Source organism: Aspergillus ruber (assembly GCF_000600275.1).
Source record: "Aspergillus ruber CBS 135680 unplaced genomic scaffold scaffold00009, whole genome shotgun sequence".
NCBI classification, from domain to species: Eukaryota; Fungi; Ascomycota; class Eurotiomycetes; order Eurotiales; family Aspergillaceae; genus Aspergillus; species Aspergillus ruber.
In genome coordinates, this window is record NW_024467305.1 from 501,993 (window position 1) to 527,482 (window position 25,490).

The 25,490-nt window shown below is 50.8% G+C and overlaps 11 protein-coding genes across 11 annotated transcripts in view; 4 read left to right on the forward strand and 7 right to left on the reverse strand.

Moving 5' to 3' along the window:
• EURHEDRAFT_401889 (translation initiation factor 2A) overlaps positions 1–45 on the reverse strand; it is a gene marked incomplete at both ends in the record, with an annotated part of 2,208 nt that extends 2,163 nt beyond the window's left edge. The window contains one exon of the mRNA XM_040780115.1: positions 21–45. Coding sequence (XP_040639932.1) covers positions 21–45 — 25 coding nt within the window. The remainder of the gene's footprint in view (positions 1–20) is intronic.
• Positions 46–405: 360 nt separating this feature from the next.
• On the reverse strand, positions 406–1,637 carry EURHEDRAFT_401890 (uncharacterized protein; the record flags this gene model as incomplete). The annotated part of the gene is made up of 3 exons (XM_040780116.1): positions 406–540; positions 777–1,518; positions 1,567–1,637. The coding sequence occupies 3 exons, from the start codon at positions 1,635–1,637 to the stop codon at positions 406–408; spliced, it is 948 nt and encodes a 315-aa protein (XP_040639933.1).
• Positions 1,638–2,208: 571 nt separating this feature from the next.
• On the reverse strand, positions 2,209–4,347 carry EURHEDRAFT_367863 (uncharacterized protein). Its single transcript, XM_040778508.1, has 2 exons — positions 3,849–4,347; positions 2,209–3,766 (listed from the first exon to the last, which is right to left on the reverse strand). Exons 1-2 carry the CDS (start codon positions 3,889–3,891, stop codon positions 2,376–2,378), a joined length of 1,434 nt encoding a protein of 477 aa, XP_040639934.1. The 5' UTR covers positions 3,892–4,347; the 3' UTR covers positions 2,209–2,375.
• Positions 4,348–4,803: 456 nt separating this feature from the next.
• Positions 4,804–6,099, reverse strand: EURHEDRAFT_453475 (ESCO family N-acetyltransferase; the record flags this gene model as incomplete). Its single annotated transcript, XM_040784119.1, has 2 exons — positions 4,804–6,008; positions 6,063–6,099. The coding sequence occupies 2 exons, from the start codon at positions 6,097–6,099 to the stop codon at positions 4,804–4,806; spliced, it is 1,242 nt and encodes a 413-aa protein (XP_040639935.1).
• Positions 5,959–6,553, reverse strand: EURHEDRAFT_385645 (uncharacterized protein; the record flags this gene model as incomplete). Its single annotated transcript, XM_040779655.1, has 2 exons — positions 5,959–6,276; positions 6,327–6,553. Coding segments are annotated over 2 exons (403 nt in total), but the record flags the coding sequence as incomplete, so codon positions are not given.
• A 409-nt stretch (positions 6,554–6,962) lies between these two features.
• EURHEDRAFT_411403 (uncharacterized protein) lies at positions 6,963–7,485 on the forward strand. The gene is made up of 2 exons (XM_040781613.1): positions 6,963–6,993; positions 7,043–7,485. Exon 2 carries the CDS (start codon positions 7,070–7,072, stop codon positions 7,223–7,225), a length of 156 nt encoding a protein of 51 aa, XP_040639937.1. The 5' UTR covers positions 6,963–6,993; positions 7,043–7,069; the 3' UTR covers positions 7,226–7,485.
• Positions 7,486–8,027: 542 nt separating this feature from the next.
• EURHEDRAFT_376768 (18S rRNA pseudouridine methyltransferase) lies at positions 8,028–9,164 on the forward strand (the record flags this gene model as incomplete). Its single annotated transcript, XM_040778889.1, has 3 exons — positions 8,028–8,070; positions 8,368–8,630; positions 8,688–9,164. The coding sequence occupies 3 exons, from the start codon at positions 8,028–8,030 to the stop codon at positions 9,162–9,164; spliced, it is 783 nt and encodes a 260-aa protein (XP_040639938.1).
• A 2,041-nt stretch (positions 9,165–11,205) lies between these two features.
• EURHEDRAFT_453504 (uncharacterized protein) lies at positions 11,206–13,294 on the forward strand (the record flags this gene model as incomplete). Its single annotated transcript, XM_040784125.1, has 3 exons — positions 11,206–11,381; positions 11,428–11,799; positions 12,049–13,294. The coding sequence occupies 3 exons, from the start codon at positions 11,206–11,208 to the stop codon at positions 13,292–13,294; spliced, it is 1,794 nt and encodes a 597-aa protein (XP_040639939.1).
• A 1,018-nt stretch (positions 13,295–14,312) lies between these two features.
• Positions 14,313–16,296, reverse strand: EURHEDRAFT_514658 (uncharacterized protein; the record flags this gene model as incomplete). Its single annotated transcript, XM_040786288.1, has 2 exons — positions 14,313–16,185; positions 16,238–16,296. 2 exons carry the CDS (start codon positions 16,294–16,296, stop codon positions 14,313–14,315), a joined length of 1,932 nt encoding a protein of 643 aa, XP_040639940.1.
• A 251-nt stretch (positions 16,297–16,547) lies between these two features.
• On the forward strand, positions 16,548–23,113 carry EURHEDRAFT_411406 (anaphase promoting complex subunit 1). The gene has a single exon (XM_040781614.1). The coding sequence runs from the start codon at positions 16,690–16,692 to the stop codon at positions 22,981–22,983; it is 6,294 nt and encodes a 2,097-aa protein (XP_040639941.1). The 5' UTR covers positions 16,548–16,689; the 3' UTR covers positions 22,984–23,113.
• Positions 23,056–24,523, reverse strand: EURHEDRAFT_367480 (RPAP1 family protein). Its single transcript, XM_040778507.1, has one exon. The coding sequence runs from the start codon at positions 24,487–24,489 to the stop codon at positions 23,128–23,130; it is 1,362 nt and encodes a 453-aa protein (XP_040639942.1). The 5' UTR covers positions 24,490–24,523; the 3' UTR covers positions 23,056–23,127.
• Positions 24,524–25,490: the final 967 nt, after the last annotated feature.

The following is a 25,490-nucleotide window of genomic DNA, read 5'->3' on the forward strand; positions in this document are numbered from 1 at the left end:
AAAAAAAAAGATCAACTCACAAGCAAGCTGTGTAGGAGCGGCCATTTTCAACAATCCAGCACCTGTATCAAACCACACGCAATTCAAAGTATGCTATCGTATGCGAATTTTCCAACAGGAAAAGCAATCAAGGCAGATGCGAGGAAGTTTTCACAATCCTCCCTAGTGTGGCGAAGCACGAAAGCTGCGAGAATCCCCAGCAAGCGTGATATAAACAAAAAAAAAAAAAAAAGTGCACAAAAACAGCAAACCTGTCGGTCTGTGTCTGTTCTCTCGGTTTGTCGGTTTGTATCTGGTAGTTGTGGCGAGAACTGGTGTTGGTCTGACGCAACGGAGACCACACAAATCCGCACAAAGAAGAGCCCGAACGAGGGAAGAGTTTAATTGGAGTTGGTGCTTGACAAGTCAATGCCAGCAAGTTGAAGGCAAGCAGAGCGCGAGAGGGATGGAGGGGTGTGTAGAGGGTGTAGAGGAAGAGGTGTAGAGGCGGAAGTGAAGAGGTGGAAGTTGAGTGGGTGAAAAAAGTTCGGCGGCATACGACTACAAGTGATATACAGTAGAATATTACTAGACACTTATACTGCTATACCTCAGTAAATAAAATTGATTCAGCTCGATTTAAAAACAGATTAGAACAGAAACATAACAGAAACAGTAATCCTCCTAAGACGCCAGCCAGTACAATTACACCCAACCAAACCCGAAATAGAACATAATAAAAAGAAGAGTCAACTACCATCACCATTATACGGAGTAGCCAACCGCGGAGTCCTCACAGTAGTATCAACCACATCCGCATCATAAGTCATCCCATCAATCATCCTCGCATCCTCCCCCGTCTGCTCCGGCACATTCGACGACGATCCCGCCGGCGACAACGGCGACGGCATCATAGGATTATCACCCTGACCCTGCAAATACGCTGCGATCGTATTCGCCCGGCTCGTCGTCGGACTACCCAACGAACTAGGCGTGCGCCGACCACCAGACGACACCCGGTTCAAATTCGGCCGTGAAATCGGTCCGCTAACAGTACTTGCGCCCTCACCGAAGCCCACGAGGCTGGCATTCCCCTCATCGCTGATGTTACCCACGCTCGAGGTACCGTCATCAGGGTCCTCACTCATCTTATCGCCGTCAAAGGTGAAGTCGCTGCCGCTAGCCCAGGTCGTGCGCCCGCCGACGCTGGCTGTCGTCGCGCTGGCGCTGCCCACGGTGCTTCGCTCTTTGCTGTTGTTGTACTGGCTGTCGAAGTAGCCCGGGATGATCTGTGTCGCGAGACCTGAGCCGCCGGGCTGGGAGGTGGGACTGGCGCGAGTGGTAGCGACTCGTTCGAGACCGGCAAGGCGGGAGATGCGGTCTGCGCGTTCGGCCTCGAGGGTGTTGGTGGAGCTGAGTGAGGTGGTGGAGGAGTGGTGCGCATGACGGCCGTGGGGATGGGGATGGCCCTGGTGGCCGTCTTTGATGGCGGTGGTGGATAGCGCGGAGAGAGAGGTGGTTCCTGAGTTGGGGGTGCCCCTGGGTTTTCAGCTGGTTTCTTCGCGTATATGAGTACAGTAGACTTACGGTCCCATATCAGATGGAGTGACGGAGCCGGAGGGAGGAGGAGGCAAGTTGATCAGGGTAGGAGTAGACATCTTTTCTCTGATGTAGAGTAGTAAGAATAGAGAGTAGACGAGGCCAGCTGCACTCGACTGCGGAGTAGATCAATTAGCGACAGCCCACGTAGCGGATCCGATTGCGATGAAGCAAGGAGAAGATTGACTAGTAGTTGAATATCCAGTCAAACTGTGAATGAATACAACACACGCACAAAAAACGATGACGAGGAAAGGAAGTGTAGTAGGTGGAGGGGCGAGTTTATCTTGCCGCATTCACCAGAGACCACAAACGGCTTACTGATCCCCTTACTAGTACTATGTATATTCTTCTGACATCGACATGAATCGCATTCTTTTCTAGATAATAATATTTTATGTTCCTTATTTCGTTCGTCAAAATGAGGCGACGTCATGGCTCCCCGCAGCCAATCAATCCCCATGCTCTAGCACTATTGTATATTAATACTAGTGCAAGCGTCGCATATAGCTACTTGCTGTGTAGATACAAAAAATAGAGCCATAGCTTATTACGGCGTATATACGTATCAGTCTCCGAGTTCAGCATAGTCCGTCATAACTCCGCCCCAGACCCGTCTCCAAGGTCCACATCCGTTCCAAACAATGTTCTAGTTCTCGCCACCGCCGGATACAGAGTATGCATTATGTTATGTACAATGGTAGGGATTCATACATGTACGGAGTAACTAACAAACAAAAAAACATTCATTAACGTCAGATTCATGAGTCACAACTGCTTATACAATGCATCGACAACTAATGACTCCCCTGATGACTCTCATACCGTCCTCGTAGATCATCCACCTCTTTCTGTAACCGCGATAGATCCTCCAGGATATTATTCGCGTTTGACGGTTGGAAGGAAATCTCTTCTTCTGTCTTCTTCGGCTGCATGTAGCCAGTAGGCTGGGTACCGTCATTGCTATAACGAGCCCGTCGCGGGGGTGGTGGAGGAGGCGCTGTGGCTGAAGAGGACCCTGACGCTGTTCGTCGGATAGATGTTGTTCTCGATAGTGGTGACTCCGCGGTGGGTGATAGCGGGGATGGCGCTTGCTCTTTAAGAGACGGGGTAGACTTCAGTGTATGCTCATCGGTTTGCAATGACAGCGGCCTCGACGTTCGTTGCACCGGCGGGTTTAATGACGTGGTGGTGGTACCTGGACTCGGCGGCGGGGAGGGCTTGACTCCCTCGCTCCCGAAAGGTAGTGACAATCGGTTCTGATTTTGTTTGGACGATAATGTAGATTTGGATCTCTTCATCTGACTATGTCGTCGACTGAGCGGCGGCGTAGGCGGACGCTTGTATTGAGACTGACTGCGTTTGAGCGTGTCCGTCGCTCTGGTGTTCGAGTTCAAGTTCTGATTCTGGCTTTCATTTGGAACTTTTGAAAAATAGTCCAGCTGGACAGACGGCTTGCTAGGCTGCGACGGCGTACTCGGTGTACAGAACGAAGTCTCGGAAGAAGAGTCATGAAAGGAAAAGCGTTTCGATTCGGCCGGCACCGGTTGCGCAGGATTATTGATCAACTTCCCATGGTGACTCTTCGGAGGAGGCGGTGGTTTCTTCTCCCTGTTCCCTGACCTGCTGCTCAGGGATCTTGTATCAATATCTGTAACCGACGTGCGTTTGTTCACCGTCCCCGAACGTGTAGATAACTGAGAGACATCCGTGCTGCTACTATTTGCAGTCCGGGACCCCGTCGGAGGCGGAGGCGGGGGAAGTGGACGACTAGCCCGCTTTGCAGATTTTGGATGTAATGCGTTGCTTTCTTTCATGGCTGATATATCTGCGCTCGTAGGAGGTGCCGATGATAGACCGTCGGGCTGAACGGCAGAGTCCCGTCGAGTCTCATTGTAACTCCCACCATCCCCATGATTATCGCTCAAGTGTGAAGCCTGCCGGAAAGGATCTGACGTCGAGCCATCATCTGACGACATGGATTTAGTATCAACATCCCTGGTCGATTCCGCTGTCGATGCCGTTGTCGCGACGGTAGGAGTAGCAGCGGCGGCGTTCTGATTATCGTTGTCCTGCGCGTCAAACGCCTTTATATTCTCATTTCCATTATCCTTCTCATTGCTATAACCAGTAGGCTCAGGGGGAGCGAAAAGCGAATCATCAACGAATTGCGTCGTAACTGGAAGCGCTGCACCACGATCAACATCAGCCTTCACATCCTCCCGGGGCCCCCAAGCGGAAGTGGCGGCAAGAAACGCAGACTCACTCACCGTCAGACTTCCTACTAAGGCGGAAAGGATTTAATCCAGACATCGCGAAGGAAGTAAACTGCGCCGAGCATCAGAATGATTAGAGTTGGGAGGGAAAGAAAAGGAAAAAGGGGAGGAGAAGGAAGAGGAGAAGGCTGAGGTGAGATACTAACAACAAGGTTGGGTTGGAATGGCCGTTTTCGGATAAACTGCTATAATTGTTTGGATTCATAGATTTGTTATGATTGATAATAGCATACAAAAATGTGAAATATTTCAAGTCTTTTTTTGTTGTATATTTTTACGGGGTAATTGTGGTTGTATTGCTATTACTTTTGTAGCACATCACCATCACAAGCTTCCGAGTACGTCGGCAATCCCGTACCCTGCTACACAATGGACACCAGATACCTTGTAATACCCTGTACAAGGATGCAATACTTGTTTATGAGTTGGCACACTTGAATGCAGCCATTTATTGGCTATAATTCCCCCAAATCGACATCTGCATGTCATTAGCCTCTCAAAGGCTATCGTACATGGGTATGATTTGCATCCCGGGGGGTTATATCCTAGTAAACATCAAAGTCGTATCTAAGTATGAGAACAAACTGCCGCTTGGATGATGGTGTAAATATGCCTGCTATTTGGCTGATTGCAACTTGCTTCCCTCGCCTCTAAAAGATAAAATGACAACAATATGCAACTGTTGACGACAATAAACGAATAAAAGACATATATAATACAGAGAAGATATCAAGGAAATGAAAAAAGAAAGAAAACCATGATAAAAACACAGTCTCCTGTCAGATCCGCGTTATACAAATTGAGCCAGATTGCTATGCGCAATCTCTTCGTATACCAAAGCCCAATGGATAAACAAAACAAATGAAAAGGGTATCAGTCAGTCAGTCTTGTACTGTGTGTAACGTCCATATCTGCTTTCATCCCACGCAATTTCGATCCTGCGAAAGGTTCAATTCTCATTGTAAACATGCCACGGCTCATCGGGCCCAAAGAATGACTGAATCAAACGATTCCCACTTTCAGTGGGTTGACTAAAAGCAATCTGCCCTCGGGGGATTTCCATCCCGTAGATGAAATTCACCACCACGCAATCCAAGAGATCCATGGCAATTCCTTTCCGTCGGGACGAGCCTGAGGTCCAGATCCGCGAAATGCCGACGATGGCGGGATGTGTCTCATCTCCAACCGTAATCGAGGAGCTGTTGTTGGACGGGTGTTCGGCACCACCGCCGTTGGCCTGTGTTGCCGGCTTTTGGACGGGCTTGGACTCCCAAATCCGCTCCGTCAGACATGCTCCCACGCAGCGACTGTCCTTCATGTGTAGAAAGACCTTGTAGCGATCTACCTTTTCCATCGACTCATGTTGTTGATCCTTGGGAGGCTCAACTTGACTCCAGAGGACGTCATCGGGAATCTCCGGAGAGGAGAGGTCCTTGCCGATAACCTCCAGCACTTTCTTCGCTTGGTTCTTCGCAGACGGTGATGCCTTGCGATCAACAATTACCACGTAGCCCTCATCAAATCGAGTCGCCTCGTAAACCCAGCGACATGCATTCGCCCGCATAAACGCCTTCCCAAGATCAACTCCGGTCGAGTTCATATCATGAAACTTCTTATGCAAAGCTGCATCCTCCGTATTAGTGGGATTGTATTCCATCCCACAAGTCGTACATGTCTTGCGCACATCCCGTCCCACATCGATCTGCATCTGTTTCAGCGTCGGCTGCTGCTGCTGTCGTTGTTGCGATGGCTGTTTCAGCTTTTTCTTCGGCGGATCCGCTGACGAGCGCACGCTATTCGAGTTCACTTCGGAAAGCGGGGTACCATTGGCAGCATCTTTAGTCGCGGAGTGCTTGCGCTTGAGGAACGAAAACGTGGGTTTCCGCGTATTGGCCGGTGGCGGGCTCAGCCTGGGTGGCGGCGAGGATGGAGGTGTTGAGAGGTCATCGTCCTGCGTAGCCTCTGAGGGAACAATTGAATTGCGACGCGACGGACTTGATAGGATGGCGGCGGATGACTCGCGTATAGCATATTGTAGATTGGCTTCAGCTTCGTCGGACTCGTCGCCGACTTGGACGCGTCTCTTCTTCGCGGCAGGGTTTTGGTCGTCGTCGTAGACGCGCCATAAGGGTCTTCCGTAAGTTTTCATGAGGCCTCTGTAAACGGACAGTATATTAGCATCATTTTGGAGTCATGGTGGCTGGCGACCGTACCGCTTGAATGAATTCGTTACAGTCCACGGCATCTCAATGTCGACAAATGCATTTACTTGGGAGCGCGAGGCGACATGGACGAGGCTGAAACGAGGGTTTTATAAGATCGCCTGCCTTGACGCTTTTTGGTGGCGAACTGGACGTGTTTACTTTTTTATGCGGGTTTGGCGCACAGCAGGAGAAATCACGGGCAACGCGTGTGGTTGGCGCTAAGCCGCTTTTAGTCATATTGCTGGTGTCAGTCACGAGACTTACTTACTGGATATTTGTATAGATTGAGAAGAAGAGGTGGATGGTAATAATAGTAGTAGTAATAGTAAGGATAAAGAGATTGTGAAATGAGAGAGAAGAACACTGTATTTATGTGCGTATGAATGTTGCGAATTCCGTGATGAGGACGGAGTATGCGGATATGATGAATGATGATCGAACGAACCACTGTTATACTGAAATAGATAGTAGAAGAGAAGATAATTGAGAGATGATGACAGAAAATAGAGAATACTTGTAGAAGATGACACTACTCAGGCCACCATTGCTGTGGAACTTTCTCGCCCCTTAATAGCGCTCACCACTACTTCCTACTATGTATAACTATACGGACTCATTAGAATACTTGGGGCCTAATCATCGCCAACCCATTCAAATCAGAGTCCTCCATATTGTGAGTCTCTTCAAGACACTGTATGAGGATCCGACCAAATCTGACAGATCCGCCCCCAGGATACGGGGTACACAGAATCACATCCTCAGCTTGGCTGACAGCGATCGTCCTCGTTGTACGATAGATGAGAATACGGAGTACATCAGCCTGGGCGATGGCGTGGATGCCCCATCTCAGCCAACCCCATCGATCTTATGCCTGCGAAGATGTTGCCTTGCTTGCGCAGCTAAGGCGCAGCAGGCTGTACTTGTAAGCAGTGAAGGTAAAGCTCCGTTTGGTTCTTGACTGACGTCTGCTCAGTGTTCATATAGGTAGAGTGGCAAATTTCAGTCAATACGATGGCTGGTTATTCGGTGGCAGATGTGCTATTAGTCACCAGTTCATGTTATTGCTGCATACAGCAACCCTCGAATAACGAGCTGATCTCTGGTGATTGCAATCTATGCAATTCCATCACTTGCGCACTCCCTGCATTATCAAGGTCGTACTACTAAGCTGTTTGCGCACCATCGCCTCGATGGCGCTGGCATGTGTAACTTGGATTCGCCTGCCATGAGTCACTTCCCTGTTGATACAGAGTACTCTCTACTCTGTTTCTCGTTATTTTGCCCTGTTGGGTAATTTGGCCCCATGGCTCTACTGAGTACTGAGAGTGCCTCATTCAGGTGCAGAATAGCTCGGACCCCGGGCGATGATCTCCTGTGACAGTGAGAATGGCCTGCATAATATCGCTCATGCTTCTTGATAGTACTCTGTATGTACTCTCGCACTCCGGGACCGGCGTCAGACATCAGAGTATTAGTGTCGCTAGCCGGAAATACTTAACGGTCCAACTGATACTTCGGAGTACGCTTCCCGGAGGACTGACGGCCGTCCCCAACGCCTGGATGTTCGATTATCCTGCAAATTATCTTCAGAGAAATTAAACATGTGCTTTTGCTATACCGGCCAGTCTTACGGAGTAACGGAGACAACGATCCTGGGTATGTTGGCCTACGAGAAACTATCAGCGTTGATTAATTTCGGCTTAGGTCGGTTATTAAAGTAGTAACAAAAGCAATTCAATTAAAGAGAACCAGATGGAATGGCAATAATTCCTCGTACTTGTATTGTTGTTGGTATGCCTCTTTGGTATATTAACTCCGCCTGCCGCTTTTCGGTTTTTTTTTTTCTCTTCCTTTTTTTTTCTTACTTCCACCTTTTCGTTCTCTCAACAAGAAAAAATTTTCTCTACCCTTTTCAAACTTTCAATTGCAAGATAAACAATCCTTTTCTTCAGATAGAACAGAGACAATAATGGCAGACACAACTCAAGTGGCCGGCAAGAGAAAGCGTGCGAGTATGTTTAACCCAATGGGAACCCCCGACAGTCTTTTTTCCGTTCCCCTCACCTTTTTTCTTCTCTCTTTCATCCCCCTCTCTTCTCTCAACGAGGCACTTCAACAAAACCCTGGATATTTTTTTTTTTTTTTTTTCACTGGATATACTAGCTATTCTGTTCAACACTTTATTTGTGATATTTCACACTGCTTCTGTGCCCCTGCGAGATTCTCACTTTTGCCCCCTCTTTTGATCATCCGCCACTGGACACGACATCTTCAGAATATACAAGAAATGACTGACCAACCTTCTTCAGGGACCCAGTCCTGCCCTCCTCCCGAGTTGCCTCAGCTGGTGGCCGAGCAGCACGTTCCCATCCCTCCCCAAGACAAGGACACCAAGCGTTTGATTGTCGTTCTTTCCAATGCCAGCTTGGAGACTTACCGGGCTGCTCACGGCGGACGCAGCGGTCCGGGTCGCGATGAGAAGTACTCGTTGCTGAACAGTGACGAACACATTGGTGTCATGCGCAAGATGAACCGTGACATTAGCGAGGCCCGTCCGGATATCACACATCAGGTTAGTCTTTACTCCTCATCTGTCTTGTTCGGTTGACTAACCGTGGCTTTGATGTAGTGCCTCCTGACCCTCCTCGACTCGCCCGTCAACAAGGCCGGACGACTCCAAATTTTCATTCATACCGCCAAAGGGGTTCTGATCGAAGTGAACCCCTCCGTCCGTATCCCCAGAACCTTCAAGCGGTTCGCCGGTCTGATGGTTCAACTCCTTCACCGGTTGTCTATTCGCTCAACAAACTCCCAGGAGAAGTTGCTGAAGGTCATCAAGAACCCCATCACGGATCACCTTCCCCCCAATTGCCGGAAAGTGACACTCAGTTTCGAGGCCCCCGTCGTGCGGACCACCGACTACGTCGAGTCCATGGGTCCCAACGAGAGCATTTGCATCTTTGTTGGTGCCATGGCCAAGGGTCACGATGACTTTGCCGACTCCTTCAAGGACGACACCATCAGTATCAGTAACTACAGTCTGAGTGCAAGTGTGGCGTGCAGTAAATTCTGCCATGCTGCCGAAGAAGCCTGGGACATCCTTTGATTTCCCAGCGTTTATGCGTCAACCGCATATTTAACGAGGGAAGGGAAAAAAAGAAACTTTTTTTTTTTTTTACGAGGTGACGAAATTTCTTGCGTTGGTTACTCGATGCGGTGATTAAATGCCGCACATTCCAAAAACGCACGATATTTAATGTTTTTGTTGGAATCCTTCATTTAGGGGTTTTTACAACGCTATCGCCGCAGCAGGGCCACCGGCGTCTTATGGGCCTTCGCCTTCCAGGGACGGTCTCATGCGGTGCTGGTCGGATTAAAATGGGCCCTACGGTCATGACGGCCCAAGACAGGGTTTGGCCTTGGCCTGTGGCGATTTGCGCGCTGAGGACTTGAGCGCGTGCCAAGTGTGGCACGCCAAAGAAAAGGAGGGGATATTGTGAGAGACGTGGTGGTCAGACGTCTTGGGGACTGGCACTTTCCACCTTATTTCGGTAGACGAATTCAACATTCTGTTCCCTTCCATGTCTTCAACAGACTTGGCCACTGTATGGGTAGGCTGGCGAGACGGCTATCCGGGGAGAGCAGCAAGTGCTGCACGAGAATCCTTACTGGCATGGTGAGACATCATCTCGTGATGGATTGCTCTGGCCATGAGGGTTATCAGATCGTAGTCGTAAGTACGGTACCCTGTACGTTATTGTACAAGTTCTCCGTAGACAGCGTAGATATCGATGCCTTGCTTGTGCCTGGAATTTGAGGCATTAGAATACATTCCTTGATCGCCTTTCTCCGGTATTTCGCCTGCAGAGTTCTCACAACTATCCTGCCTCCTGCAATTCAACCGGCGACATATACTCGCTTCAATTTATTTCAATCACGTCCACTCATTAATGAACCCCAGACCATAACCAATCCTTATTCGCCCGGGTGCTCCCGGTGGCTGGAGACCTCGACGTGGCACGCAGAAATCCCAGCATTGCCTCTACCCACAAGTGGACCGGGCCAGCCGCTTCACTTTTACTGGTTTACGCATTACAAGCGGATGACAGCAAGTTATCCTGGACAATACAGCGAGGATATGGCGATCAGGCCATGCACAGAGCTCTCTCGAGCAGAATCCGAACGAACTGAACGGCTTGGTAGGATGGGAACACCCTATCCATCAAGATGCTCTTAGTCTCTCGCTAAGGGATCATGGCCGTAGACAAAGTTCGGCGGTCGGAGTGCAAATAATGCCCAAGAGGAACGAGGCACAACGCCATCCTATCGGTCTGACTCTCGGGACATTCTGACAAAGTACGGAGCACACGAAGCACTTACAGACGGTGTGAAAAGTCTGTCTGCCCCTCAGCCGGTGCTGGTCCAATACGGGCGGTCCTTCATGGCTTTTTGACTTTCTTTCTCGCTGCCTTGTCTCCTCACCAGCGTCAAAGAATATGCACTCCTCGGGACTCCCTATCTGCGGATCGGGCTCCTGTCAGTAGTACAATCCCTGATCTATCCTTGTCCTATCCTTTCCCTGATAGGCGCTCATCCGACCCGGGAGAAGATTCAATTCCCCGCGATGACCTGGCTGGTTGGTCTCCACCTTGAATCTCTTCTGGTCTTGGAGCTTCACCGAAAGAGAGCGAAGAACGTAGCCATGATGGGTCGAAACATGCATTACCGAGACTCCTGGTTGGAAGACCTCGTGGAAGGGCCGAAGATTACCTGCAGTGCTGGGCTTGTATGCTACATGACTGGTCAGTCTGGCACCGTATTTCCTTTCAGGGCTGGATACATGGTTCTCTAAGCTTTTCCTGTTTTTCCATTTCGCCGTATATTGGGCATCTTTTTCTTTCTATCCGTTCATACGTACGCCTTGAAATACTGCACTTTCCGCAGCTGTCTGGCTCGGGTTTTATACTCTCGTTCTTTATTGATTTACCGCACATTGTCAATCAGTGCTGCATATAAGACTGTCTTTCGCTTTAAGTCTCACCGTCTACCCCGCCAGCCGCTAGACAACGCACTCGTCCCAACTTTCTATAACAACTTCACATCATCTTACAGTGACAACTCGCAAGGTCTTCCTGCGAGACTCAAACATGCCCCTGGCTCACCTTACCCTCACAGTTCGAGATGTTCGAGCTGCCACTTCGTTCTTTCTCGCTTGCTTGCAACCCCTCGGTTACCAATTTGTTGGTCGCCATGAAGATTACATCGGTTTTGGGCAGAAGACCGGCGAGCCAGCTGACTTTTGGTTAACAGAACAGAAGCCTGGGTATGTTCTGTTACACCGTATCCTGAAACCTCACTAATCTAAACAGACTACCCGCTGGCGCAGCACACCTGGCCTTCCCCGCTCCTTCAAGAGAAGCAGTGGGCAAGTTCTTCATGGCAGCCTTAAAAGCCGGAGGAAGAGTACATGGGGAGCCGAAACTTCGCGATCCTGATTCTGGCTACTACAGCGCTGCCATTATAGACTCCAATGGAAACAGCGTCGAGGCTGTCTACCGCCCGGGCCACTCGTCCGCAATGTCGGCGGTTAGCTCGTCGGTTGACAGTACTGTTTCTATTACCACTAAGAGTAGCTCGAGAGCTAGCTCTAGGACACAGACTACTGTGCCGTCTCGGTCAGAAGCCCGGTCGCATACATCAAGGGCTAGCACTAAGGTCGAGAGACCTCCTCCGTCGGAGAAGTCGAGAGACTTGAGAGAACCGAGGGACCCCAGAGAGTACAGGGAGTCGAGGGATCCAAGAGAATCGCGGGGGGCAAGGGACCCGAGGGATCCGAGGGAGTCGAGAGAGCCAAGGGAATCAAGGGAATCAAGGGAATCAAGGGAATCAAGGGAATCAAGGGAACCGAGGGAACCGAGAGAGTCGAGAGAGCCAAGGGAATCAAAGGGGTCAAGGGAATCTACTGCAAGCTCGAATAGCAGACGGGGAAGTTCAACGGCTCAGGCCCAGGCCCATGCAGCCCAGCAGCGAGAGCAGCGAGAACAGCGAGAACAGCGAGAACAGCGAGAGCGAGAGCAGCGAGAGCAGGATGGCAGCAGCCGGGCGGCTAAGACGCTTGTCGGTTCGCTCATCGGTGCTGCAGCAGGTGCTGCCCTTGCCTATGCCTGGAGCGGTCAGTCGCCATCGTCGGAAGATACACCTTCGCAGCCTACGCAACCTGCGCAGCCCGCACAACCTGCGCAGCCCACCCAGTCTGGTCAGTCCGCACAACAACCACCGCGCGAACGAACTTACCAACAAGCGCCGTCCTCGCGGTCCTCATCCCAGACAGCACAGACATTACCAATCAGAACCATCGAGGCAGGCGGCTCGTACTTCCCACCGAAGCAACCGGATCCTCCCCGCCCAGGCCTAACCCGCAGTGTCACGTCCAAGAACCCCCGCGCCAGTACCATCTACGAAGGCTCCGAATATGGCGGCAAATCCGAGACCAGCCGTACCTATCTCGACGACAGCGGCCGGCGCGCCTCTGACGGCGGAGCCGCCTTTGGTCTCCCAGACCTCGCAAACCTACCTCTCCGAGCTATCGAATATCCCCCACCCACATACAGCAAGGCAAACGAACCGTCGCGGAGGATGGACGACGATAAACGAAGCATGTACTCCGCTTCCACAGCCCGACCTTCTAATGCAAGCTACCAGTACCAATACCAAGACGATCGCGACCGCTCTGCCTACGCCCTCTCCCACGCCAACACAACCAACAACAAATACAAACCCAACAGCACCGCCTCCCGCACCCCGCGCAACATCCCCCTCCCAGACTCAATAGCCTCCTCCTACCGCACCAGCGCCAGCGGCACAAACACAAACACCGGATCCTACACCTCGGCGCGTGGCGCCCCCCTCACAGAGGGCTCCCTCGCATCCTTCCGCAGCAATTCCGCTGTTCCCATCCCCGAAAGCGTCATCAACGTCGACGTCGACACGGACGTCACCCCTGACGACTCGGTGAGCCAGATCTCGTCGAACGCGCACCGGTCGAAGCCGAGGCAGATGCCGGCAAAGTCTGGGGTTTCGGCGGCTGCGCTGTCGAAGAAGTCGAGTCGGTTTGAGGAGCCGGTTAGGCCGGATGATAGTGTTAGTCAGGTTTCGTGTAATTCGAGGTCGACGGCTAGGGCTGGAGGAGGAGGTGGTGGTGGTGGTGGTGAGCGAAGGAGAAGTCAAGCTGTATAGGGATTGGTAGTTTGGGGTTGAGATGAGTTGGTTGCATATTGTGTGTGTGTGTGTGTGTGTGTGTGTGTGTGTGTGTGTGTGTGTGTGTTTTTCTTTCTTTGCTTTGTTTCCGTCGGGTACGGATTGGTTTTACTTTGCTTTTGCTTCTTTCACATTCATTTGAGCATTGTTTGTCGATGTCACTTGGCTATGATGGACATCTACATTTTCTTTTCCAGACTATATTTTCCGGTTAGTTGGCGTTGGGTATAAATACAGTTGAATGATATCATCGGAGCTTGAATAAATCACCCTTCTACGTGTATAGAAAATACAGACAGTAATCTAGTATAAGAAACATCAAACATGATGGCATTTTAATCGACGGTTGTGATTCTGTCTCGACGGGGCTCTAAATATACACATGTGAAGCCCAACAATGCAGTTTATACAGTCAGAATAACTACCTTCGTTTCTGAAACTCGAGAACTGCGAAAAATCAAAGACTTAACTACAATGTAAACACAAAGAATGTCCCCATCGACACCCACACCCCACTCAACAACACCCAGCAGCCTACTCCCAACCCTACAACCACCCCTAATGTAAACACGTCCAGGCCGAGAATAGCGAACAGAGACCTCGACACCGCTAAAACAGCATCGCTTACTCCGTTGCTTTTGTCATCAACCATAAGGACAGATCAAGAGCAGCGTAGAAAAGGGAATGGACTGGTGTTCTGGAGTGTTGAGTGGGGGACTGAATGGACAGTGCAATGTTCGTGGATGATATTGCTGATCATTCAGGTGAGGGTGTCTGTGTGGAAGGAGATGGGGTTGATATATCGCATCCGATACAGAGCTTATTCCAAGAAGGAATTTCAAGGCATGAATCTCGCCTTGCGCTCCACCTTGCAGCGCGAAGAGTGAATTGTGAATGGGATATGTTTTGAAAAGAGAAAAAGAAAAGGGAGAATGCTGTATTGGGTATCTGAAATTGACGCATTTGGTTTAGTTTGCTTCTCTCCTACCTGATTAGATTAAGTAAAGATACGGGCTCGTTTGATCGGACTTCCCATCCGGAGTGATCGATTCCCACTTGCCATACCACTCAGCACACGGTCCATGCCGTTCACGTCGAGTTCACCGCGACGGAGCATGAGTTGGTCTACTTCTGTATTGATCGGCTCCTCTGCCGGTCGAGAGGCCGATTCATAGTGCGGTTCGACCAGTCGTGGGGCCAGGATCATAATGCGGTGCTCTGCGGTGACGAGAATGTCGAACTCCTGACGGTCCGTGGTCTTGCGAGTCTGGCGGGACGCTGCCGGGAGATGGCCGATGCCTGTGAAGTGCTCGCCCATCAGATGGACATCTTGGATTGTAGACACGCGGCAGCGGTTCGATGAGTCGAAGGTGCCGGCTGCTTTGACTGTGTTGCGCCATAGGGCTAATAGGCTGGGAATAACCGCGCTCTGGCTTCCGTGGCGCAGCAGAACCGACTCATCAGGCAATGCGTCTCGTGCCGAATTGGTCTGGAACACGGACAATTCGCCGCACATGGACGGCCTGGTGGACGTTCCAACCGAGCCTTTGAGCAAAGTGTCCTCACGCACCCGCTTCGTTGATGGTGTTAAGGGAGCAAATTTTGGTCGCTGCTCGGTCTCGCCCGGGTCCGTCTTGTTCCCCAGCGGACTGAGAATGCGGCCACTGACCGAAAATGTGGTCAGAGAACCTCCAGTGACTCCTTGAACACTAGATTGGCGCTGTAGAGGTCCCTTAGCGGTCCCTGGACCAGCACCCTCGATATCCCAGACTCCCCATTCACTGTCAGCCATCAAGACCATCAATGCACGTCCACCAAGCACCCAATCAGCATCAATAATCGTCTTTCGAAGTGGGAGTCCCGAAGGCGTTGATTCAAATCCAGGGAAGAGACTAATGAGCCATCTTCCTTCCGTCTCTGTAATCTCGTAGTCGCTCTGCGGCCCGGACCTTCGCGACGCCTTAGACGGCTTGGTCGAAAAGCACGAGTAAACTTTCACGCATCCGTGGAATGCGACAAGCAGAGTTGAGTGGCGTGTTGATGGGTATCCCGACGGATTGAAGGCGATTGTCTGGGCAGGAACGGGTAAATGGCGTCTCCTTGACTCGATATCCTCGTCTGACAGCCGGTATCTGATCTGGCTATGATTGAATTCTTCCAATAAAGCAATCCGGTGTATTAAAAGCAGGCCCGACGCCTCCGCAGAATGAGTTGCCACAAGAAGATCCCACCTTTCCGCCGTATTTCCATTGTTTTCAACCTCTTGGCAAGTAAACGTAATCGAAACACCGCGCGGAATCTCCTGGTGAGAGACCCCACCAGCGATGGAAAGCGTCTGAATATCCCATGCCGACGGATCGGTCTGAACAAGGTGAGGTGGTTTCAACGGGAGTGTAACGATTCGCGTTGAAAAGTCTGCGCAGATGGCGGCCACCACGATCGAATCCTTCAACAGAGGCGGGAAAGGATCAAGGGCTGAGCGTGAAGCCTCCGGGAGAACACGCGGTACGGCTAAGTCAAGAACTTTGCTTCCCAACGGGATGTCGATCTGTCGGAGAATCCCTTCGAAAGGATAGGCAGGGTCAACCTCTGTCTCCTCCGCCTCAAAATCATATACAGTCTCTTCTTTATGTGGCTCTGGGCTGTCCTCATCGTCCGAGTCGATGATCATGACCGCATCGTCATTGGCACCGTTGGGCTTCTTTGACTTATTCCCGTTCAGGGACGCTGTTTTTGGGAGGGAAAATCGTCTTCCACCTCTCCAGACCACCTTAAACCCATTTTCATAGCCGTAAATGATAATCGAGGAGCCATTCGGAGCGAGGATAGGGTAGCCTTTCGCAGAGTGAACGCGGTGAGGAAGTTGGTAGCTGGAGCTGTTAGACCGGGTTTATCCCCAAATAAAGATGCAGTGGCAAGTACCTGAGCTGCAGGCCATCATCCCTTGGCCTTATCAAAGGCGTATCAGGAAATGAGGGCATTGGTGGTGGCGATTCAAGCTTGACTGTTTCTGTTTGATTGGCGAAGAAAAACAAGGGAGCTACTGCTAAAACCAGCAGATGAATATTCAGTGATCAATGTGAGTCCTCTGTGATTGGAAGTCTCTAAGCAATTAGAGTACTTCTGTAATGGTATAGTTATAGAGAACAGTTGTGGTTGTAGAGAGTTGGAGGAAGTTGGCTCTCCCCGAAGAGGGAAAAAAGGAAAAGCCGTGCCGCGTCGAGCTCACTCTCAGTACGGAAAAACAACAACACGCGGAGACCTTGACAACGCTCCGTCCGAGGTCTTTGGTCTGTTTGCTTACTGACTGCTAAACTGACAATGGACATGACCCAGTCACTGGCTCCTATTGCCAGAATTGATACTCCTGCATAATGGCGACTGTCCGCTCTCTCGGCCTCCACGTCCCCTCCGCCCTCCCGTTCCTGATCGCAGAGAAACTCCTACCCCCCGATCCTTCTGACGACCAGTATGCCTGGAAAACCTGTGTCGATGAAACGCCAAATGGCTCCGTGGCGGATGAGATCGTATGGACAAAAGAGTGCGTCGTGTGGTCACGAGCGGGGATTGTGACGAGGGTATTTCGATTGGAATTCGAGAAGGAGGAGATACGACACGCTTTGATAACACACTTTGTGCCGGAGAAGGCAAAGAACCCCAACGCAAATGGAAATGATACATGGGAATCTCAGGCAGGAGCACAGCGGGGATCGGAATCGAAGCTGGCTGCCTCTGGGTTGACACTTGGTCTACGAGATGGAGAGATACAGGGGACAAACGGTTCTGGCTCGACGAATGGGCTATCTAGAGCATTGGTGGTGGTGCTCAAGTCTCAGGCGCACATATTTTTCCTTACTGGCAACAGCCATGTCATTCCATTACCCTTCGAAGTCGACTCGGCATTTGCTACCCCTAGAGGTCTTCTATTTCAAAGAAAGGTCCAGGAAGAGGATATCAGTTCCACAATATATCCAATGGCGCCTCCCAATTCTTTTATATCTCGACCGGGTACGGCGTCTCAGTCTCAAACCAATCGGCCGTCATTAACGGTTTCCCCTCTCCAGCCCTCGCTGAAACCAAAGAAGGGTAAACATGCCAACCTTCCTAGGGTATTTTCCCTGATGGACCCTCATTCTGAGATGGGATTGGTTGTCACCAGCCAGTCTTCTCGTTGGTTGCAAAGCAGCACCAGTAGCAAACCTTCTGGACTAGATGTTCTGGATCCAGCAGATGAAATAGTATATGTCTCTCCAACAAATGAGCTGTCAGGTTTTAGTCAAGCATTAACTAGGGGCCCCCTCATACTTGTGGTGACAATCAATTCGCATACGGGTCTGTATACTATCTGGACCGCACGCTATAGAGATGAAGAGAACGCAACATCGTCTTCCTCGAAGAAACGAGAAAGACGTGAGACTGGAGGCACTCGCTCTCGACGACGAAGCTCCCATTTTGGAATGGCGACTGGAGCGACAACCCCCGTGGCCCGTCCATCTACTGCTCGGGAAAGCTTTGGCCCTCGAGGAGACAGTTGGAATACTCCCGGTTTATCACACTCACAGTATTCTACCGATGGGAGACCGGAAGAGGAGGATCTCGCATCCCGCTTGGGTCAAGATTTGGGTGACCTCGGGGTTCCGTCCAAAAACTCACGACGAGTGAGCTCTTTGCTTGCACGCACAGACTTGGCGACCAACCAAGATAGAATCGCGTTTTCAGACCTTGCGACAGGAAGTCAGTCCACCACTGTGTCTCATGGAGGACTGCGGCAGTCTATAAGCGGCGCAAGCACCCGTGGAAGCTTTGGATTCAACCCTCGCGGTTCTCTGCCACCGGGAAGTGCTTCTATTTACAGCACCACAAGCAGCACTGCTGACGGCCCGGTTGATAGGCTCCTAGAGGAGTTGAACAATGATAGCCTCTATGAGGGATTTGAGAGCATGGACCTTAAGGGAGCTGCGTCAGGTCTCCCGGAGGAAGTATTGCTTAACAAAATCGAGAGCTTTCCTATGAAGTTCTCGGGCAATTTCCAAGCAAATACCAAATCTAAGTCTCGGCAGCTGAAAATCTCTACCATGACGCCCTCTGCTTGTGGACATTCACAGAATGGACTCACAGCTGTCTTGGCTCTTTGTGTCGTTGATCAAGATGCAAAATCCATGGCGATTGTCAACCTTAGGGCTGATCGAATTGCGTTCCCGAAAAAGGATCGAGTCATTTCCAAAAAGACGAAGAAGAATGTGCCCCCGGATGAACGCTCCTTGCTCGTCCAGGCGACTGGTGTACATCATTATTCCAACGTATTGGATGCCTGCAAGGTTGTGGATGGGGAAGTCTCGCGGTTTGCAATATTGAGCGTCGCAGACCAAGGGGAGCACGAAATATCTTTGCAGTCTCCGTGGTGCAGTCCAATGACAGTTGAGGTCCCCAGGAGACTCATGCTCTACGATCCATACGGCGTATCCACAAGTACCTCGATTGATAGGCCTCGTGAAAGTGGCTTGCACCGGCTCATGACGGACTCATCTGTTACAGTTACAGGATTGGATCACCCATCTGTCCGTGGCCGAATCGACGTGATTGACGACATGAAGCGGAAGCACAGCCTACAAATCCAAATGGAACCTAGTAACGAGGTTGTCAGGCGTATCATAAGAGTTTGTAGATTCGTTTTGCGCGATACGGAAAAGGCTGGAGAAGGAGTCTTGGTCGGATGGTGGAAGGTAATGAAATGGCTTCGCGTCAGAGAGACAAACGAGAACGATTTGGAATGGACAGCCATGGTAATTGTTCTATTTTCGATGGCTATTCCATTCATCAGCGGCCACACGCCACAAACCCCAGCTAAAACCCGCAGGCGAAGGGGCCTTCCCAGATCAAGCAGTGGAAGCTACGCCGACTTGGAGAGTTGGGAGGCGATGCTAGACCAAGAATCAGGCTCTGCTGGTGTAGTCGCGCCATGGATGAACAACAGTGCATGGGGATGGATCGTCGAGCAGGACGCTGAAGAAGAGGATCACAGCAGTGCACCTTTAACGCGTGGAAGGAGAACATCCACCATGGATCAGTTGAATTCTAGCCGGACCACGTTCCGCAAAAACTCCTACTTGCTTCGATGTGCCTCTTTGACCCGCGAGTTCTTGCAGACCCCTCAAGGGACTGAAGCTTCAGGACCAGAAGGCTATCTCCCAACTGCAGAATCTTACAACGAGAACTCTCGCCGGACCGCCTTGTGTACAGTGTTTGTGGGCTTACATATCCTACGGGAAGAGCAGAAGCTGTCTATTTGCGAGACAGAGCAGTCTCGTAGAACCTTAGGTCTACTCGCACCGGTGCTGGCACAGATCGGGCGATACCTGGGTTGGAAGTCGTGGACATGGACCGAAGATTCTTACTTTGGTTGCGAGATTGCGAGCATCGATCGCTGGCAATTCGAGGATGCTGAGATTTCTATCCTTAACGTTCCTTCTGAGCCATTTGCACCCCCTTCGATCTTCGCTTATATGGAAAACGCGTGGCGTCAACGGTCGACACCATTTCTTTCACTCCTCGATCTTATCAGTGCTTCGGATAGATCTTCAAAGAAAGGCAAGTTGTGGCAAGAGTGTTTTACTCTGACACCCAGGATGCTGGCGTTGAATGGATTCCTCTCCGAAGTCCACCGCTGCTCAACATCACTGGATAAGGTTAAACTCCTGCATCGTTGGGGTCTGACGAGGAGTGTCATTGAGACCTTTCCGGAGGGAGTGAGCGCACCATTATACGAGGCAATCATGAAATCCCAGGTCCGCGCGTCGACTTCATGGAATGCAGCACTCTTGGAGCTTATTGATCGAGAAGACTTGAACATGTCAATGAATACCGACAATTCTCGCCCGTTCTCAACAGCACCACAACCAGCAGTGTTGCACGAAGCGGTGCGCGATTTCCATAATGTCGGCCACTCGGCGATGGATATTGATACGATCAACTCTTTCGAAGTTTCGGCAGAAGCAGACCGGTTCTCCGTGACGCGGCTGATCTTCCGAGAAGACAAGCGTTTCGTGGAAGCCGCCAGAGTGCTGAACCAATCGAAACCACCTGCGGCAGAGTGTGTACCGGAACCGACATGGACGGATTCAGATCTGCTCGAGGCGCAAAAGGAAGTTGTGCAGTTGGTTACGCTACGGACGTTATCTATCCCTGCCGGGCGAGCCATGCTGGCTTTTAGTGGTCGGTTACCATTGTTGACTGAAAAGCTACCGATTCCGTCATTTTCGCTGCAATGCGTGATGAAGCCATCAAATGTGACCATCAGTGCAGACCGAGCGTCATTCAGCGAGGAAAAGGTATGCTGGGCGTTTTTCCACAATGGCGTGTCGACGGGGCTGGCGATTTCGAAAGCGTCGAAGGGAATTGATACCTCGTGGATCTTGTTCAATAAGCCGCAAGACCTGACGAACCGACATGCAGGCTTCCTGCTGGCCCTGGGTCTGAATGGGCATCTCAAGTCGCTGGCGAAGTGGGTTGCATTCAAATACTTGACGCCGAAGCATACCATGACATCAATTGGGCTGTTGCTAGGCCTGTCCGCGTCGTATCTGGGCACGATGGACACCCTAATCACGCGTCTACTTTCTGTACATGTAACGCGAATGTTGCCTCTTGGAGCAGCGGAACTCAACTTGTCATCGTTGACGCAGACTGCCGGTATCATGGGCATTGGTTTGCTCTACTGTAATTCGCAACACCGGAGAATGAGTGAGGTCATGCTGTCGGAGATTGAAAACTCGGAGCAGGAAGACAGTTCTTCGACATCGCACGAAGACTTGCGTGACGAAGGATACCGACTAGCCGCCGGTTTTGCGCTTGGATTTATCAACCTTGGCAAGGGCAAAGATCTCCGGGGTATGCGAGACATGCACATCATGGAGAGACTGCTGGCTATTGCGGTGGGAACTAAGAACATTGACCTGGCGCACGTCTTGGACCGGGCTACTGCTGGGGCAACAATTGCGTTGACTATCATTTTCATGAAGACCAACGATGTATTCCTGGCGCAGAAGATCGACATTCCTGATACGACGGTGCGCTTCGACTATGTCCGACCTGACCTCTTCCTTCTTCGAACGCTGGCACGACACTTGATTATGTGGGACAGCATCCAGGCCAGTGAAGAATGGATTATCAAGAGTCTTCCAAAGATCTATCGCCGGCGGTATCGGCTGACTGGCGTTCGTCGCCTCAAGAGTGACGATATGCCGTTCTTCAACATCATTGCTGGTCTTTGCTTCACATTGGGTCTTCGATATGCCGGCACTGCGCAAACGCACGTGCGTGACCTTTTGGTTTCATATCTAGACCAGTTCATGCGGATTTGCCGACTGCCCGCGATGAACTACGATGGACGACTCACTCGAAACTCGGTCCGGAACTGTCAGGATATCGTCGCGCTCTCTGCCGCCACTGTGATGGCAGGAACCGGGGACTTGGTACTATTCCGACGACTGCGTTCGCTCCACGGCCGCGTGGACCCAGATACCCCGTATGGCAGTCACATGGCAGCACACATGGCCGTTGGCATGCTCTTCCTGGGCGGAGGCAGTTACACACTGGGCACATCGGACCTAGCAATCGCCTCATTGCTCTGTTCGTTCTACCCAATATTCCCGACTACAGTACTGGATAACAAATGCCACCTCCAAGCATTCCGACATCTATGGGTTCTAGCAGCAGAACCACGCTGTCTGATCCCCCGTGACATCGACACGCGCCGACCCATCTCAATCCCAATTACAATCAGCATAAAGAACAACGGCCGACGCAAGCTAACAGCCCCATGCCTCCTTCCCGACCTATCTGAGGTCAGCAAAATCGAAGTCCGAAGCACAGACTACTGGCCACTAGTCCTAGACTTCGGCCCCAACCAAGGCCTCCGCGAGAAATTTCGCCAGGGTGACCAATCAGTGTACCTCCGCCGCAAAACAACATACAACCCAACGGGCTCCTCAGTCTTCGTATCAACCTTCACCGGCCTCAGTGAAACACAAGACAAGACCTCCTCCGCCACGAATCCCGCCTCAACGGTAACCATAGCAAACAACCAAATGGCCCTCGCCCCCTTACCTCTCTCCATGGACTCGCAAACCGGAAAACCACCCACGCCCTCTGCAAAGAGCCTCTGGGACTGGATCTTCCACCTCTCCTCCCTCCGTGGTTTGGACATCCGCGAACGCTCGCTCGCCATGCCCTCCTCCTTCCCGACAATGTCAGGGAGCCGGAAGAACACATTATCCAGCAACGCCCCCTGGCTCCGCATGTCTGCCGTAGATACCAAGTTAGTCCTCGAGCGCAATGTATCGAACATAGTGAAGGCAGCGGTGAGCGCAAGAGGCGCAGGACCCGATGAAGTCCGTGATCGGCTGTGGCAGTTACGATTGTTGTTTGGCTGGGTTGATGCGCAGCTGGAGAGAGCTATTGTTGATGTTGACGACGGAGATGATACGGAGGTCGAGGGTGAGGATGCTGGGGTTGATGGGGATAGCCAGATGGTGGGGAGTGAGATTACGGCTACGAGTAAACGAGGACGCGGAGGCGAAGGAAATGGGTTGTGGCTGAGGAAAGAGTTTATTGAGGAGGTTCGGTGGAAGATTTGGGGGGTACAGGTTGGGGAGGATGGGCATGTTTAAAACTTTCTTTGTTTCTACAGTTATGATTGTGGTTATGATTATGATATCCATGTTCTTCGTTATCTTGTGAGTATGCATGCAATGACTTTTATAAACGAGAAAAGAAGGAGAAAAAAAAAAAAAAAAAAAAAAACACGAAGCGTATCAACGCGGCCGAATAGTGCCCTCCTTCAAAACACCCCGATCACCACCACCACTCTTCTGCCAGAGCCAAACACCCTCTACAGCCCAAGCCGTAGCACTAGCATGTCTCCCAATACCAGCCCCTTTGAGGGGCACCTTACTCCCATCGCCCTCGATTGTATTTGTAGAACCGTCCGCCTCTGCCAACATAATCGCAACAGCACCCTCCTTCTCAACGACTTCCCACATCCCCTCGACAAGCGGACTGCCTCTCTCACCAAACTCCCCGCGTCCCAGCCTATACAATATCCGCCCTAGGATCTGCCACGCGACACACCGCTGCGCAGGGAACGACGACCGCCCTAGAATCGCCAGCTCAGGAATCGTATATCCCGCCGCCTGTGGATCGCTCCCGTGATGATGCAAACCCAGCGTCGTCGGAAGGGACAACGAAGTCGACGGCGCAATGATAGTCCCAGTAAGCGAGAACCGAATCGCAGCGGGATGGATCGTTTCTGCGGTACTTTCGGGGTCGTAGGGTGATGTCCTGGAGGTATCTATACCTGCTTCTTCGGCGGAGGGTTCGGGTTGGAGCCAGTTGAGGGAGGAGGGGTCGTGGGGGGTGTTGGGGAAGTAGTGCGTTTGGAGGTCAGAGAGGAAAGACGAAGAGGATGGGTCGAGGGGTGGTGGGTTTGTTAAAGTGGGTGGTGGTGTTGGGAAGTGGAAGGAGGGGGGAAGTTCGGAGGCGGGATGGAGGTCGGAGGGGAGTGTTGGGGGTGGAAGGTCTTCGTTTATCGGGGGTTGTTTTTGTTGTGATGGCTGTGGTTGTAGTTTTGGAGGTGGTGAGGTTTGTTTTAAAGTTTCTGGTTCTGGGACGTCGAAGGAAACCGATTTGGTTGGTTTTTTGGAGAATTCGGGTTTTTGCTTGGATTGAGGCTCTGGCTCTGGCTCGTCGATAACGGCTCTGCGGAGGAATCTTTCGAGAAGACCAGGGTCGATCGAAGACATTAATTCCTCCCGCTCTTGTTGTATTTGTTCATCCGACAGCGACGCCAACTGGCGCCGATTCTCCTCATCGATAGCTTTTTTCTCATCGCTAATGGGACCCGTGGCGAGACTTTGTCCTTGCTTCTGCTGTTCCTGCTGCTGCTTCTCCGTCCTGCGCTGCTTAAAAGCCGACCGCTGAAATCGTTTTTTATGTTCAGGAAATCCCGTCCCGGTCGGAGGTTTAGGCGCTGGAGGAGCCGCGGCGGTTGGTGCACGTTCTTGAATCTCGCCGATGAGGGAAAACGGAGAGGCTGTATCCTCGAACGAAGGGATATTCGGAGCTAGTTCATTGTCATTGTCGAGATCAATGACGAAACGTTCACCGGGGAAGGCCATAATGGGTGATTTGATGAGAATATACTGAATCGAGAGGAAGTGAAGCTATACAAAAGCGCCGAATCGGGATGCGGCTCAAAAGCTAAAATTGGTGCAGATGAGCTAGCCGTATTGGGAATAGTGTGGTCTGTGTGTCGATGTACAGACCCTTGTAGATACAAACAGTTCGGGGGGGATCATGGTTTTACAAGGTCAGTATTTAATATAGAATATATAATATTGAATTACCATGACAAACAGTTATGATACCGACGCCTCTGTTTATGCAGTATTAAACCGGACTGAAACCAGAGTATGGTACAAGTACAGTTGTATCAATGCGTTGCATACTATGATACCAACCGGGGGTATGTTGGCAATAACTTGGACGTAAAGTCTTCGTGTACGAAGATATTATATTAATCCTTAATATCTACTCGCACCATATCGCTTAATATGAGATATAGAGCGATACTTGCCAAGTACTAGCGCTTCGTAGAATTGCGTACCCAAGTATCTGTCATGGTGGTATCAGATATCGGCGCAGTGGAGGAACGCAGATATCCATGAATGCAGAATATGTGGCCGGAGTCAGGAAGATACATTATTGCATGGATAGGTTCAAGTAGATATCCCTTAAGAACATATTACATACTTGCACCTTATTGAGTTCTCTGTTTTATCCGTGGTTAACTACTATATACCACGGCATCTGCCCATATCAACCCTCTAATAAAGTCCCCCTTTCTGTGTCTGTTTCTTCCGCCTTTTTCTCGCTTTTTTCCGTTTGTTCTTTTCTCCTTCTTTTCCCTCTTTTTCCTACCTTAACTACGTCCATCTCCCGTCCTTTTCCATCCATCTTTCCCCATCTTTTTCTTTTTCTTTTTTTTTTTTTTTATATATTTCTTCTCTTCTCTTCTCCGATTCTTGTAATCTTCTTTCTCTCGTTTTGTTTTCTTTTCCACACCTCTTTTCTAACCCCATTTTCAACTTCACTGCTTGTCCTCTTTACACCACCTCTT